This window comes from Ambystoma mexicanum, chromosome 2q (assembly GCF_040938575.1).
Source record: "Ambystoma mexicanum isolate Mex_15411 chromosome 2q, UKY_AmexF1_1, whole genome shotgun sequence".
Taxonomy (NCBI): domain Eukaryota; kingdom Metazoa; phylum Chordata; class Amphibia; order Caudata; family Ambystomatidae; genus Ambystoma; species Ambystoma mexicanum.
The window spans coordinates 432,400,240-432,416,966 of NC_090924.1; the positions used below are offsets into that span (position 1 = coordinate 432,400,240).

The 16,727-nt window shown below is 48.7% G+C and overlaps 1 protein-coding gene across 1 annotated transcript in view; it reads right to left on the minus strand.

Annotated features, from left to right (window-relative positions):
• Nucleotides 1-16,727, minus strand: part of HDAC6 (histone deacetylase 6) — a 1,945,770-nt gene that overhangs the window by 1,413,424 nt on the left and 515,619 nt on the right. Inside the window, exons 7-9 of the mRNA XM_069647471.1 lie at nt 9,138-9,234; nt 8,342-8,439; nt 8,119-8,223 (exon numbers count right to left, since the gene is read on the minus strand). Coding sequence (XP_069503572.1) covers nt 8,119-8,223; nt 8,342-8,439; nt 9,138-9,234 — 300 coding nt within the window. The remainder of the gene's footprint in view (nt 1-8,118; nt 8,224-8,341; nt 8,440-9,137; nt 9,235-16,727) is intronic.

A 16,727-nucleotide genomic window follows, 5' to 3' on the forward strand; every position in this document is an offset into this window, starting at 1 on the left:
CGGGGAAGGCAGGGCGGGAGCGATATGGAATACGTCGTCGGACCATCCCATCGAAAGAACGTTACCAGGTAAGAAAGTAACTTGTTCTTCGAGGGGATTGGGTCCTCCGACGTATTCCATATCTATGACAGACTCCCAAAGCAGTACCAGAGCAAGGAGGAGGGAAAGAATTTAGAATCAAGATTTAGAATAGCCAATCAAATAGCAGAGCAAAGGACCACCTTGCCAAAGGCCAGATCCTGTGCTCGGATGGAATCGAGGGAATAGTGACGTACAAATGTATGTACTGAAGCCCAGGTGGCTGCATCACAGATGTTGCGAATAGGAACACCCCTCTGCAGGGCAGTAGACGCAGCCATACCCCTGGTAGAATGGGCCCGCAAGCCAGCCGGAGGGTCCTTACCCGCCAAGCGGTAGCACTCCGAGATGGCCAAAATAATCCAGCGAGACAAAGTCTGTTTCGTCACACCTTGCCCCAAACGCTTTCCAGCGTAACCAATAAAGAGTTGATCGTCCACTCTGACCCGGGACATGCGTGAAACATAAAAGCTTAAAGCCCTCCTAGGAACAAGCCTATGGAGCCTCTCCTCTTCCTTACCAGGATGCGGAGGAGGATAGAATGCCGGAAGAACAACCTTCTGGGCCAAATGAAATTCCGTCACTACCTTCGGAAGAAAAGAAGGACGAACTCTAAGGACAACCCTGTCCTTGTGAAATACAGTGAAGGGAGGCTTAACTGAAAGTGCCTGTAACTCACTCACTCTGCGAGCGGAAGTAACCGCAACTAAAAACACAGTTTTCAGAGTTAACAGCCTCAAAGGGCAAGAATGTAAAGGCTCAAACGGAGCACCCATAAGAAACTTAAGAACAAGGTTTAAATCCCAACCGGGCACCAGGAAAGGTGACGGAGGGAACACATTAGTGAGCCCTTTCAGAAACTGTGAAATCAAAGGGATTTTAAAGTAAGAACACTCTTCAGACGAGTGCTTAAAGATGGACAGCGCCGCCAGATAACCTTTAACGGTACCCACTTGCAAGCCCCTGTGGGCCAAAGAAAGTAAAAAGGACAGAACCATGGGGATGTCACATGCAAAAGGATCCACATTCTGAACTCTGCACCAGTCGCAGAACTTACGCCAACGGCAACGGTACAGAGACTTTGTTGTTGGCCTTCGGGCCGAAAGCAACACCTCCATCACGTCTTCAGGGAGGTCCCAATCCTTATACCTCAACCTTTCAGAAGCCAAGCGTGAAGGTTGAGGGATCTGACCTCCGGATGGAGAACCTGACCCCCCTCCCGTGAGAGCAGATCGTCTCGGTAGGGAAGACGACGTGGAGGGCAGATGGATAAGTCGAGAAGGTCCGGGTACCACGTCCTCCGAGCCCACGCCGGGGCAATGAGGATCATCCGGGAACCGAACTTCCGTAACCTCCGCAGCACTTGCGGGATGACGGGGACTGGAGGAAACGCGTACAGCAGCGGGAATGACCACTCCACCACGAACGCGTCTCCTAAGGCTCCTTCTGGAGGAAATTCCTGCGAGCAAAACCTTTCGCACTTCCGGTTGACACTGGAGGAGAAGAGATCCACTTGAGGGGTCCCCCAAAGGGCGGAGATCTCCAGGAGAATCTCCTGAGCCACCTCGCACTCGTGAGAGATTGCGCTCTGCCTGCTCAGAGCGTCCGCCGTCATGTTCTCGTCTCCGGCCAGATGAACTGCCAAGATCGAAACTTCCTGCTGGATGGCCCAGAACTCGAGCTGCATCGCCTCCCTGCACAGAGGAAGTGACCCTGCCCCCCCTTTTTTGTTGAGGTAGTGCATGGCCACTGTATTGTCCGTCAGGATCAGGACACTCTTTCCTCGCACAGTCGGCAGAAAAGCCTTCAGGGCTAGCCTGATGGCTCTCAGCTCCAAAAGATTGATATGGAGTCTGGACTCCGACGGAGACCAACGACCGCTGACTGTCAGCCCGTTGGCATGAGCTCCCCATCCCGTGAGGGATGCATCCGTCACGATCGTCACCTCCGGCCAGGGAAGCCAAAATGGAGCCCCCCTCTTCAAGTTGCCTTCGACGGCCCACCACAGAAGATCCCGGGCGACCGAGGGCGGCACCTGAACCGGGTCCGACATCCTGCCGGAGGACTGCGACCATTGCGCCTTGAGTGCCCACTGCAAAGATCTCATCCGCAGGCGAGCCTCTGGCACCAGAAGAATGCAGGATGCCATGAGGCCGAGCAACCTCAAGAACTCGAACGCAGGGAGCGTCTGGGCATGCTGAAACTTGTGCACCATCTGCTGAATGTGAAGAGCCCTCACCTGGGGAGGAAAACACTGCCCCAGGGAAGTGTCGAGCACTGCTCCGATGTACTGGAGCCGCTGTGTTGGCGTCAAATGGGACTTCTTTAAATTGAGGGAGAAGCCCAGCCTGTGAAGGGAGCGGCAGGTGACGGACAGATGATCCAGGACTTGCCCGGGAGAGCTCCCCCTGATCAACCAATCGTCCAGGTAGGGGTAGACGTGAATCCCCCCTTGCTTGAGATGCGCTGCCACCACCACCTTGAGCTTGGTGAAAACCCTCGGGGCGGAGGTCAATCCGAATGGCAGGACCCGAAACTGAAAGTGCGAGTCGCCAACCGCGAACCTCAGGTACTTCTTGTGCTTGGGATGGATCGGCACATGGAAGTAAGCATCCTTGAGGTCGAGTGACACCAACCAGTCCTGAAGCTGAAGGGCCTGGAGGACTTGAGAGAGAGTAACCATCTTGAACTTGTCCTTCCTGAGGAGTTTGTTCAAACCGCGCAAGTCCATAATGGGTCTCAATCCCCCGTCTTTCTTCGAAACCAAAAAATAAGGGGAATACCATCCCTTGTTCCTCTCCGCCACAGGCACCAGTTCTATGGCACCTTTCTCCAGCAGGGCTTGAATTTCCTGCGCAAGGAGCGGATCCGGACACTGCAAAGAGAGGTTCCCCGGTGGATTGTCGCGAGGCCTGTGCCGAAAGGGAAGACAGTAGCCGTGGGTTATGATCTCCAGAACCCACACATCTGAAGTAATGGCTTGCCACTCTACAAGATGCTGCGCCAGCCTTCCCCCAACCGGCGAACCATGGGACATGGCCTGACGACTGAGTGGGAGTGGCTGCGGCGTTACCTGAGGGCAAAGAGGCAACTGCCCGAGCGGCCTTGGCACCACGGGTACCCTGTCGTCCACCTCTGGTACCCCTGCGGTGGCCTCTTTGACTGCCAGCTCCTCTCGCTTTACTGAAGGATGAGTAATAGCGAAAGGAACCACCCCTCCACTGCTGTCCCCTAGGACGAAAAGGCGGAGGTTGGCGAACTGCAGCGCCCAACGACTTCGCTGCAGCTTTTGAGGTCTGCAACCTCTCAAGGCTCTCGTCAGCCTTGCTGCCAAAAAGGTGTTCACCGTCAAAGGGCATGTTGAGGAGCCGGGACTGCACATCAGGAGCAAATCCCGACTTCCGCAACCACGCAAACCTGCGTATCACGGTGCTCGCCGCCATGGACCTACTGACGCATTCAGCTAAATCCAAACCCGACTGAACGGATTCACACATGGCATCCTTACCATCCTGGACCATAGCAAGGAAACCATCCCGTTCGTCCCCTTCGGGAATATGTTCAGCCGCCAACGCAACACAGTTCCACAGAGTGTGAGTGAAACGAGACAAGGCACAAATGGAGTTGGCCGCCTGAAGCGCCATACCACCAGAAGAAAACACTTTCTTCGCCCAGCCATCAAAACGTTTGTCGTCCCTATCAGGAGGGCTGGTAGGGTACGACGCCTGCTTTGCCGGGGCCGTGGCCACCTGCACCACCAAACTCTCCGGAGTGGGGTGCCTGGTCAAGTAGCAGGGGTCGCTACTGGCTGGACGGTATTTTCGCGACAAGGATCTGCCCACCGCCGGGAGACTCTCAGGAGCAGTCCAAGCCGCCGCCACCCTTCTCTGTAAAGCCATATGGAACGGCAGTACCGGGTCAGTTGGGGGACCAACATCAAGGATGTCCGTCAGATCATCCTGCACAAACTCCCCTGGGGGAGCAGACCATCCCAAGTACTCAGAAACCCTAGCCATAAGGCGCCGGTACGAGGAATCGGCATGAGAGCCAGGCTCAGGCCTACCAAACTCCACCTCCGGAGAGGTGTCCAGTCCACTGGCATCATGCAGTGACTGTCTCAATTCGTCAAACGGACTATGGCCCGAGACAATTTCATCTGGAACCTGACTAGGAACCAGGCCATCAGAATCCTCATCCGCCTCTGAAATATAGTCCAGGTGGCGAAAAGAAGGCACCCGAGAGTGCTCGCTCTTAACCAGAGCCTTCCTAGGGGGTTCTCCCGTGCCACGGGGTACCTCCGACACGAAAGGCGTCGAGCGAATCGGCGCCGGCGTCGAGAGAACCGGCATCGGCGCCGAGAGGATCGCGCCGAGGAAATCGGCGTCGACGTCAGACGCAGCGCCTCCAGCATCGGCGGCGTCGACACAGCCCTCGAGGCCGGAGCCCCGAGCGTGTCCCTCGACGACCCGAGCGTCGACGGCCTCGACAACGTCCTCAAAGCCGGAGCCTCGAGAAAGCCTGTCGACGCCCTCGACGCCCCAGACGTCGATGTCTTCCTCGAAGACTTCACAGGTGCACACGGTCTCGAACGCGTCGAAGACCGGGACCTGGAACGGGTACGGCGAGAACGAGTCTCCTTGTCCGAACGGGACCTCTCCCGTGACTCGTGCCGACCACTCATGCAAGCGGTGTCTCTCGACCTCACACGACTGACCCCACTCGGGGGCGCGGACGGCGCAGTACCCTGCGACTCAAGAATCGCCAGCATTTTCTTCCCGAAGGAAGCCCATTCCTCCGGCGTCGCACGGCTGGAGGGGTAAGCGACGTGCCGGGCAGAGTCTTCCGAGGAGGACCTGGAAGACGACCGGTGTCGGCGCTTCCGAGAACGCCTCGAAGAGGCTGAGGAGTGGCGAGACCGACTCCTAGAAGGAGACCCACGAGACTTCCGACGATGACGCGGAGAGTCACCCCTCGAATCATCCGTCGAAAGCCCCGCAGACTTCGACTTCCTGGGCTTGGACACCTGACCTACCGACAACTTCTTCTTACGTTCGCGTAAGGCTTTGGACGTGAGCGACTGGCAGTCGATACAGTCATCCGTGTCGTGGGCCTCCCCGAGGCACCAGAGGCAGGCGTCGTGCGAGTCCGTCACCGACATCTTGGACCCACACTCCCCGCACTTCTTGAAACCCGGACGCGGGGTCGAAGACTAAGTAGAAGACATCTTCACACGAATGATTTGACACAAAACGAACAGATTCGAAGAACCGAGAAGAACAGAACTCCAAAGAGTCGAGGCGTCAACCGAGAATCACGAAGCAACACGTTCGCGGAAAAAACGGAACTGAGGCTACGGGCGTCGTGCGTCCTACTTATCACATCGGATGACGTCGGAGGAGGCCCTCGACGACGGCGCGTCAACGTCATCGACGCAGGACGCAGACGCCGAAAAAAGTTTCCGAAGCAGCACAGCTGTGGTGATTACATGTCATAGATATGGAATACGTCAGAGGACCCAATCCCCTCGAAGCTAAAGATACTCCAAATTCCAAGGTTGAATTCGGAAAGGTGATGACTGCAGCGTGGTAGCCCAGGAGAGAGCTGGTCAGTCCACCAGTTGGTCCAGGGACAATTCTGAAGGCACGGATGGTCGAGCGGGGGTCGAAACACCGACGAGGGCCTTCTCGAGATCAGGACAAAGGAACAGGGCAACAGTCGTCCTCGGGCCACCAGCGGGCTGAACTTCTTTGTAGGGATCTATGCAGTAGAAACATATCCGCTGCCACCCACCAGCCCATCCTGGACAGGCCAAGAGGATCACCCCTTTGTTTTGCATTGTCACCCCGAGTGGGACGGGTATGCCCAGGCGTGGGTCCTGTATCTGTGGGCCTAGAGACTGAAACTACACCTCATTGATGACGCCAAATGCGGCTGAAAACATGTCTGCGGATGCTTGTGGTCTCATGCAGAAGCGATGTGGCCTTGCAGTTCAGGCTGGACTGCCCCTTTCAGGGTGGGACCAAGCCTGATTTGCATATGGTCTTTCCTCTTTCTGTAATCGCTTGGAAGTTTAATTCTAAACCTTCCAGCCATCACCTCTTTGTTTCACATTGTATGTGTAACCCAAAAGTTTCAAAAGGAAAAAGATTTAAGGATACAAAGTATCCAAACCACACTTCACTTTAGGATGATGTGTGCAGTTGTTAAAATGTAAGAAATCCATAAAGAGAGAAATAGTCCCGATACACTGATAGTTTTATGGACTATCAATCTCCCCATAAAAAGGAGAATTAAGCAAAGGCAGTAAAGCAGAAGGCTTTACTTAACTCCGAAAAGTCAATCAGGAGTCAAAACATTTCCTAACACTTAATAACAATCTGCTCATGATGCTCTATTATGGGGTCCTTAAAGTACTTCTCATACAATACATCCTGGTAAGTGGAAATGAGCGGGTTTGCCTCAACAGGTGACTTTCTGGCTCGCTCACCGCAGATAAGAAAAGGGGAGGCTGGGTGAACACTGTGGGATTCCACTTATACCACCTCAAAGGGTTGCATCCCATGGCAGGTGGCTTCCCCAGTCCCTACAGAGTTCCCCCCATCTAGGACAATACAAAATAAAGCCCTCAAGCACGGCCATGCCAGGAAGGGAAGTGAGCTTGAACCTTAACAGCCCCCTGGGTGCTCGAGTAAGTGTGGGCAGGCCCCCTTCCTGCTACCACTTACCTGGACAGGCCACATTGGGCTTGCTGTGGGAGCAAACACCGCAGCAGGGAGAAACACTGATGGCAGGGACCATACTGCAGCAGACTGTGCAGCCCAGAGGGCCTGCAACAAGCGGCACAACACGGACCACAAGAAGGGAGCTGCAGAGACTCTTCAAGTCAATGCAGCATCCAGGAATGGAGTCTGCACAGGTGGAGAACAACCCACTAAACCACCACCAGGGATGGTTAAAAGAAGGCCCTGAAAATCAGTGAAATCAGCCCTGGTGCCTGTGGACTGTTAGGGCCAAACACGCATCAAGTCCAAAAAGGGGAAGGGCTTACATTGGCCAGGGTGAGATGGCCAATCATGGGAGAGGTTGGGGTATTTAAAGGGAAGCTTGGTGAGTGTGCGGTGTGGGTTAGTTGTGTGAGGACAGGAGGTGGAGGAGGACGTCCAAGAGTGAAAGGAGTGCAGAGCCTATTGGAAAGAGTGGTCTGTGGAGTGTTTGTGCGTGGGAGTGGAGGAGTGCGACGAGTAAAGGTAGAATATGAGTAGCAGAGTGGTATTGGGAGTCGTAGCAGGGGTGGTAGTAGTTCGGAGAGTAGTACACTAGTGGCGTGAGTAACAGTAAGAAAGGAGAGGAGGAAAGTAGTGGAGGAAGCTAGAAGGCATAGAGGGAGGAACATTTAACTCTGGAGGTATCAATAAAGTGGTAGTTGGAGGTCAAATGGATAGTAAGAGCAGGAGTGAGAAGGGAAGTAAGATCAAAGGGCAGAGGTGGAAAAGTGAAGTGAGATATAGGAGGGACAGTAGTATGGCAGCAGGAGAATATTCAGGCACCCAGTGTAGGGAAGTGTTAGGTACGAACATGTGGAAGGAGAGAGAATGACACCTAGTGAAAGAAGGCACCATCCTTAACTCCATAGGATAATAAACTGGGTAGATCAGATAAAGTTTAGAAAATCATGGAGGGAGTTAGGCAGCCACCATTTTAGGGAAACATCAATAGAATAAGTAAACCGACTGATAAATAGGTTTCCGGATTGGTGAGAAAACGAGCATCCCCATTAGGGAAGTCTGGGCTAGGCAGGGGGAAAACCGGCGGGAAGTAGAGAGAGTTCCCAAAAGACCCCAATATCCTGAAAGATATCCCATCAGACTTGCAGCCAATCTGTCTGTATTCCCAAATAAACACCCTTTCACTTGCTACCTGAGTCAGCGTGGTTATTTGTGGCTTGTCACCCCCTCACAAAAGAAACAAAGCAGGCCATGACATCACCAACATCTACTTCCCAAATCTATGCATGTTTGCGATGTTCATCCTCTGGCTTACCGTGAGGCTCCATGATTTTGCTGGGCATAGCGAGCAGCCATGGCAATGTTGTTGAACATGCAGTACCCGTTCATTTTTCCCCAATGTGCATGGTGTCCTGGTGGTCTAGGGGATAAAACACACATATAGTGTCCCTCCCAAGGAGAATAGAAACATGTGTAATAATTACACTTTTTTAAAGCTAAAATATGAGCTAAACCTGAGGGGGTTAGCACAGTCTTACCTCACTACTGCCATTCCGTTACAGGCTTCTCCTGCAAACACCTTATCCACAAGCTGGAGAACGGACCCTGCAGCAAGGCAGGCACTGCTGTATGATTTCTGGAAGGAGGAAGCCAGAAGAAGATTCAATCAACCAACAAAAAAATACCTAAATCTAAATAATGGAGAGAGAGAGAGAGAAAGAGAGAAAGAGGCAGTAAAAGAGAGAGAGAGAGAGAGAGAGAGAGAGAGAGAGAGAGAGAGAGAGAGAGAGAGAGAGAGAGAGAGAGAGAGAGAGAGACGGAGCGAGCGTGAGCGCAAGAGAAAACTCTGCTATCAAAGACTCAAGTAGGTCTTAAAGACTCAAAAGCAAGTCAGGCTGTCAAAATGGTTAAGTCTGTTAATAGCTGGAGAAATTGCTAATCTAAACCCTGAAGGGATACAATATTTACTTTGGTAGAAAGTGATTGGCTGATAAGAAATTTATAAAGCAAAACACTCTGCCATCTATGTGTCATTGCACAATTAGTCAACAAGAATTGAAATCTTAAAGGAGAGCACAAACAGGAAAAAATACATTTGCATTTTGATTCTTGTAGAATAAAACCTTAGTGTGTCTACTTTTGTTCAGAGAGTACTACATTTTGCACACATTTTGGTATCGCAACTGGCTGTACGACATTGTTTGTTTGCCCTGTTGTCCAGAGCACTAGCCAAATTACTCAGTCATACACCACCTAAGAGTCACAATATTGCAGATTTGCAGACCCCACTCATACAAGAAAGCGCACTAGTACAAGAACGCCTAAATTGCTCACTGGGTGTAAGTAGATTGAGTCGTAGCTGTCTGACAGGGCTCGCAACTCCTCCTTAGTCATGCTCTGAGTAGACTTCATCCGCTCCAGGTATTCCTGACTGTAAGGTAACAAATAAAAAATAATTCATGTTCCGTTTCGTTTTATAGTTAGTCACCTTCATATATCTCTGCATATAAAGCAAATTCACAAAATGGTATTTTTACTTCAAACAAATCTAAACATCCTATATGCATACATCTCTTAGGATGTCTGTATGTATGGGGACTGAGCTTGTGGCCTGCGACCCTTACCTTAAGATCCAGCCAGCTAAAATTCTGTGTGCGGACAGAGGAATCCTCCCCTTTAAGGCTTTGGGCAACAAAAGGAGAAACTGATATTGCAGCCATTTTAGCCTCACATCCAAATCTTGAGGCTGTCTGAATCAGTGTTAGGCAAGCTCGTATGTAGTAACCCTGTGGGAGACTACACCGGCCTTGTCCTCTTGGCAATAGGTAATCCAACCTTTGGTATAGGCCTGTACTACACAAGTTGGTAGAGTGACTGAGCAGCCAGGCTTATCTCAAAAGGGGTCAATGTGAGCTGTAGGATTGTAGGATTGCAACATGAAGTTTCACAGTGACAGGTATTCAAATAATACTTATATTCAAGGTTTATTGATTAAAATAATTATTTATTAATTTAACAGTCAGTTTTGAAATAAGCCTTCTTTAGATGGGAGCAATATGTAACACTCAAATATACTTCAACAATACACTCCTTCAGTTCAGTAAGTAGATACCCTTTTGGGATGGCACACAGACCCTTCCTACACCCTCAGGTGACATAAATTGCTCGGACACTGTGTACATTAATATATCACTTTTCACACTTAAAAGGTAATACTGAAGTTGTGGCAAAAAGGAAAACGTTAGGAGAGGAAACAATGGTTAACAAGTTTTTCAAACAGGTAAGCAATTTAGAATCACCCAATGCAATGCAGGTTAACCCTTTCCGAGCTATACAAGTAAGGTATGTATGCCTTTTTTGAGGGATAGTTAAACACAGAGTCAGAGGGTAAGAAGAGGCTTTAGGGAGCCAGGACAGCCAATGTCAATTGAGCAAAGTCTAGGGGAGCTGAGGAACTTCTTGGAGATAGTTAAAAGATTGGCCAATGTTTAAGAGAGTTTTGCTTAAAAGAAATCACTGTTGGTCCACAAGCTGGGATGCTTGTGAAGGGCAAAGCAGCAAGCAACTCTGCAAAGGGCAGCCACTGCAAATCTCAACTGAGAGCAAGCAAGCTACGCACACAAGGTAAGTACCCCTTAGTTCACAGTACCTTAGGTCTGTTTATTTGTTTATTTGTAGTTATTTTGCGCCCTGATACCCAACGGTATCAGGGCGCAAAAATTAAGAATATGTTCAGCTTGGTTACATGTAAGAATAAGTACATAACACATATACAGAATATACATATGCAGCAATATACAGGCACCCTAGGGTAACAGGGCGCAGAAGGTAAGAATATGTTCAAAATTGGTTACATATGAAAATAAGTACATAACAAAGATACAGAATATACAAATGTAAAGATGTACAAGCATCAAGAAAGTACAGGTAGAATGTGAAGTGTCTAAGGTACAAATATACAGGCGGAGGACAATGCATGCAAATGGCCAAGGTAACTCAGAGAGATGTCGAGTACAAGTTAATGTCATTAGGGAATAAAATTGTTGGCGAATGGGTCACTGGGCAGGAGCAGTTACTTGTCATTCTCTTTGAGCCAGATGGTTAAATTCTGTCTAAATTTGGTAAACGTTTGGTACACTCTCAATGGGGGTGGCAGGGAGTTCCACAGTTGTGCTGACTTAACTGGGAAACTGGAGCCCCCGATAGTGGATAGTCTAAATCGTGGTACAAGGGGACAGAGATGGCTGATCTTGTGGGTCTATTAGATGTTTTACTAGTAATCCCTTCTGTCAAAAAACGAGGTGCTTTATTATTTAGACATTTGTGGATACGAGATGCCGTTTTTAGGCAAATTTTATCATGAGTGGATAACCATTTATGTTGTCTCCTAGTAGCGGAGTTGTGTTCTTTCCTTGTTATGCTTAGTGCAGCCCTCAGGGCCTTGTTCTGGAGTACCTGTATTTTATTAATGATGTTTTTGTTCGCGTCAATGTAGAGGGCGTTACAATAGTCCAATTTGGACAGTATGAGAACACTGGCGAGAATTAGGCAGCTGTTGGAGGAAAGAAATTGTTTGCCAGCTCTGATTAGTTTGCAAGTATATGCAGTGGAGGATGCCAGGGAGTTTACCTCTTTAGTAAATGTTAAGGTGGCATTGAAGTAGAAACCTAGAGTTTTCACCTCTTTGGCCACTTTGATGGGGTTTCCATCAATAGTAAGGGATGAATAGTCTGGGCTTAATTTGGTCAATCACCTCTTTGGCCACTTTCATGGGGTTTCCATCAATAGTAAAGGATGAATAGTCTGGGCTTAATTTGGTCAAGTGGACAGTACTACCAAGGATGATGAGCTCTGTTTTATCATCGTTCAGGCAGAGTCCATGGGTGGCCATCCATGCCTGAACGATACTGTAGGTTCCATTCACTGAGGCCGAGTCCTTTCCATAATCTCCAGTAAGTGGTAGGAGGATCTGAGTATCATCTGCATAGTTTGTGTAGGCGATACCCAGATGGTCCAGATCATCAAAAAGGGGCTTGGCGAATACATTATAAAGGGTTGGAGAGACACATGATGCTTGGGGCACACTGCAGGTGACGGGGATAGGGTCCGCTGCTGCAAAAGGGGAGAAGACCCTCAATCCTATTGCTAAGGAAGGACTGTATACATACTATAGCCCCTTGGAGAAATGGGCTGCTGAGTCCAAGTGGCTACATAAAACCTTGTGGTCTACTAGGTCGAATGCAGCCGAGAGGTCGAGGAGGAGGAGTAGTGCTGGTTTTCCATTGTCTCCAAGTTCATCTATTTGGTCCTTAAAGTCAATTAGTGCTGTTTCCGGGCCATGTTGAGGCCGGAAGCTGGATTGGCGGGCTCCTAATAGAAGGTTAGATTCCACGAAGTTCTGAATTTGGATGTATGCTACCTTATCTAAGATTTTTAGAAGGAAAGGCACAGTGGTTATAGGCCTGTAATTTGTTGATATGGTCGGGTCTAGGGATTGCTTCTTGCGGAGAGGGAGTACCCAAGATTCTTTCAGGTTACTAGGGACTGTACCTGATGCAAATGATGCGTTGATAAGTTTAGAGATAAAAGGTACTAGGTCTCTGGCAGCGTCCTCGATTAGTTGTGCTGGGCATTGGTCGCCCTTGCAGTTGGACGGTTTGAGTGCAAGTATGACCCTCTCCACCTCTATAAAAGAGACTTTAGAAAAACTGAAGCGAAACTCTTGTTTACAGGGTGGCTGTGGAATTTTATTGGGCACTGTCAAAGGTGTTAGTAAAGCTTTCTTTTAAGCAAATCTTATTTTGAAGGTTGAATACTTTGTTGGTTAGGGCGTGCGGAATGTCAGTGCACCATGTTTTATCTTTAGTGCAATTTTCTTGTGCTAGGATAGGTGTTTCTAATTCTTTTAGTATTGTGAAAAGTTCTTTCATGCTAGAGTTAGCTTGTGAGATTCTATTATTATAGGTCTCCTGTTTTGCCAAAAGAATGTCCTTATATTGGGATGAGATGTTAATTAGGTTTGTTTTATTTTCTGCAGATGGTAGCAGTCTCCAAGCAGTTTCATATTTTCTTTTATCTAACCTTAAAGTTTTTAAGTGGGGGGTGAACAGTGTGTTAAGGTGACTTTTAGGTTTACTCTTCCTTAGTTTAAGTGGGGCAATATCGTCAAGGGCTGTGGTCATGGTTTTGTTATATTCATCAACTAGTAGGTTCGGGTCCATATCGTCGGGTAGGGAATTGAGCTTAGGTAGGATGCAGGGAAGTAGTTTATCTAATGTAATATTTTTTTTGTTTCTAGTTAGTGTCAGGGGGGCAAGAGGTATTGACTGGGCGATAGGCCTTTTTGCTGCCAATGTGAATGTCAGAAGGTAATGGTCGATCCAGATTTGTGGGGCGATGGTAGTGATTAATGCGTTACAGTTGTAATCTGCAATCCAATAGAAAATTCGCCCTTTGTCGTGGGTAGGCAAGTTAACTTTCTGGGTGAAGCCAAGTTCTGTCAGAATATTGGCTATGGAGGTGGCCTGTGGATCTTTAATGTCGTTAAATCCCAGTTTGAAGTCTCCCAACAATAGGGTTTGAGAGGTGTTTTTTTAGGTTGTCCGACAGGATAGTGGAGATATGTTCGATGAAGGTACCAATCGGGCCAGGCGGTCTATAGATGAGATGAATATTCAAAGTTTGGGAGTTAGCGGTGGGTATTTTAACTGATAGGAATTTGCAGGATTTCATATTGGGCGAAGGGGCTAATCTCATGGAGAGGTTAGTTTTGGCAAGCATCGCTATGCCTCCTCCTCGTGAGTCACATCTATCCGCTCTCAGGATAGTGTAATCATCAGGGACTGCGAGGGAAAGGGCGGGGCCTGCTGCATCACGCAGCCAGGATTCCGTGATGGTCAGGACGTCATAGTTTTCTGCCAGGATAATATCAGCTATCTCAGTCGCATGTGCGGCTAGTGATCTTGCATTTATTAGTGCCCTTTTGAGGTCAGGTATAGGGGTTTCAAGTGCATGCAGTGGATTGGTGCTAGAAGTATCTCCATTTGCAAGGATGGCAGTGTGAAGTTTAGGTCTTTTTGAATTAGTCCGGACTATGGAATTAGCAGGAGTCTTTTTTGTCTTTGTTGTTAATTTGTGGGGTGAACTTATTCTTTGGTGGACTAGGCTGGCTGTATGTATAGCCGGTGTTTCAAACAGTTTTGGTAGTCGTGCACGCAGTCTAGCATTTCTATCAGCAATGTTACACGGGATCTGTTGGTTAGAGAGTCCCTGGTGTATACTAGGCTTATATAATGGTAGTTTAGGTGTCAAGATGATGGGAGTGGGTGTAGTAGCTGTGATCGTCAAGGCTGTGTTTGGAGTGCAGATGGGAGATGGTGTGGAGGTAGGATGGGTGGAGTGCATCGTTAATAACAGTAGGTTGAGTAGGGTACCTAGTGAAAGTAAGTTTGGAAAAGTAGTGCACATAATGACTAAGATCTGCGACACAGTACGATAGTGAAGTTAATGTCACCAGTTACTCTAATTGTGTATTAGACTTTGGTGAGGAGATCGGGCAATATGACAGGCTTAGTAAACATAAGTTGTAAGCTGGTCCAGTAGCCTCATACACAAATACAATTGACTGGTTTAGGCTGGTTCAATATAGGCGCCACTCTGAAGTACAAAGAGGCTCAATGGACAATTTACATGATAACTCTCAGCACATATGGGTAATCTATGCAAGCTTATCCAGTAAACACGTATACAGTGGCGTGCTGGAATGCGAGACCAGCAAAGACTAATACATAGGCTTTAATCAGTTTCGACAAATAAATTCCGTCAAGTGTGATGCAGCGGTATTGCTAGTGAATTTACTAGAGCATTTAAAGAGCATGCAGCATAATGCTATGGTAGGCTGATGGTTCCAGCTGGCTTCTGTTCCTGTTGTAGATCCTGTTGTTCCTGGGCCTCAGTCGCAGGGACAAGAGGGAGGACATCTGGGGACTCCTGCACTATGGTTTGAAGGTCGGTGGCAGCAATTTGCACGCTTCAGATCAGCGGCACTTCGCGGTTTCAGCTTCTTGCAAATACCACCACTGCGGTTCACGGACACCTTGTGGACTTTCCTCGCTTCTGGGGTCCAGCACTCTGTTGAGGTGGCTCAGGCTTGGTTAGTCCTGCTACGAGGGAGTCTGGAAGATCTTCCTGGAGCTCGGGTCCTGCTTAAAAATGATTCACTTGATTCTGGGTTCCTATCCGCTGGCACTCGGTTCCTGCAGCAGCAATGGAAGTACAGCAAGCAGAGAGAGGGGTTTCAGTCGAGTCGTCTTGGGGTCCATTAGTCTCACCAACCCCAGAGGAGAAGTCGTCCTTTCCGGGCTTCTCTAGTCGATGTCAAAATTGGAGCTTCAGCACTGCAGCAGGGCTTCACTAGGCAAACTAACGGTCCAGGAGGTGCAGCAAGCTTCTCTTCCAGTTTCTTTTTTCGGTTCCTTTGTCCAGTGGTCGACTCGGCCTTCCTTGCAAAAGACGTAATCTTTTATGTAATTCTCTCCCATTCATTCGCAGCCTAGCTGTTACTCACACAGCAGGAAGGCTGTCCTCCAAGTACAGCCAGCCAGCCAATCACCTTTGGGTGCATTCCTTTAACCAAGGAGACTACGCACAGGGAGTTTTATGAACCTCCCTCGCTTCCTGCTCTGCCAGACACGCTGGAGCCAGAGGTGGGCTTCACCAGTGATTCCCTCCAAAGACAAAACGAACCAAGGGGCTAAAGCTGGTTTGGCACGCAGAGTAAATCTCAAGAAGGCCCTTTCCAACAAGACGACCAGGGCCTTTTTTGACAAAATGGGCACCCATGGGTGCAATACTGCAGCTGCGTAAACGAGAACGCAGCCCGCAGTAAAAACACACAATGTTAGGAAAAAGTAAACCACTGCCACCAGCCATTAATTGTAGATAGGGTAACATAATAAGGTTACATGAGAAGATAGACAAATGGGATACTAATTAACCCCTCCAGCACTGTATTGTAGGATAGTGTGTGCCGGGTCTATAAAGTTACAAATGTAAGTAAAGTCAATTTCACTTCACTGCTCTTGGAAACAGTAGTTATTCAAGAGAAGGTATTTAAACCTTTAGCAGAAATCCAAAGGACTTCTCTGTGGCACCACACTGAGGGTGCTGCGTGTCACAATGTAAAAAGATGATGCCTATGGAGTTTGTCAGACTCCAAAACCAAAAGAAACGCAAATCACAGAAAAATACATGAGAGAGTGGGGAAAAAGGTCTCACTCTCTCGAGGATAAAAATTAAAAGTCCTAAAGTCCAGCAAAAGAGCTAAGGGTCTCTAAGGTATAAGCGAATTAGCACATTTCTGAAAATTCTCCCCAACAATCGTTATATATGCTTCAAGGTTACAAACAATTTAAGGTTAGGGGAGTGTTGTGGAAAATTTGCTCCATGCGCATTTTGTACTTAGTGATTCAAACACTCAACTCATCACAGACATTGTTGTCAAATAGAAAGACCCGTGGTCATTCTTATGATCCCGAAATTCTCTTGAATTTGATGCAAAACAGGCTGATGTTACGCTCACCTGGTATCCACGGGGACGCCACTCATCCCTGGTTGCTGGATTCGCCCTGGACCCCTTCCCGATCTGGTGCCGTCGATGGAAGTCGGGCCTTGTTGTGATGTCTGGCGTGCTCTCCGTCCTGCCTTCTTTGCAGGGGCGGTAGTCTTCTGTGGGCTCGAGCGACCAAGTTAACTTCACTGGTGCGAGCCCATTCAAGTGTCTTTTAAGGTAGGTAAGTCTGAGTGCAGCAGTCTTTATATGACCTTGCCTTTCTTTCTTGTGATTAATGTCTTTTTTATTACCCCCTAGGTGAGCGGAGGTTCGGGGGTGCACAGCTTGGATCGGGCTCTTGCCAGAATGGAGGA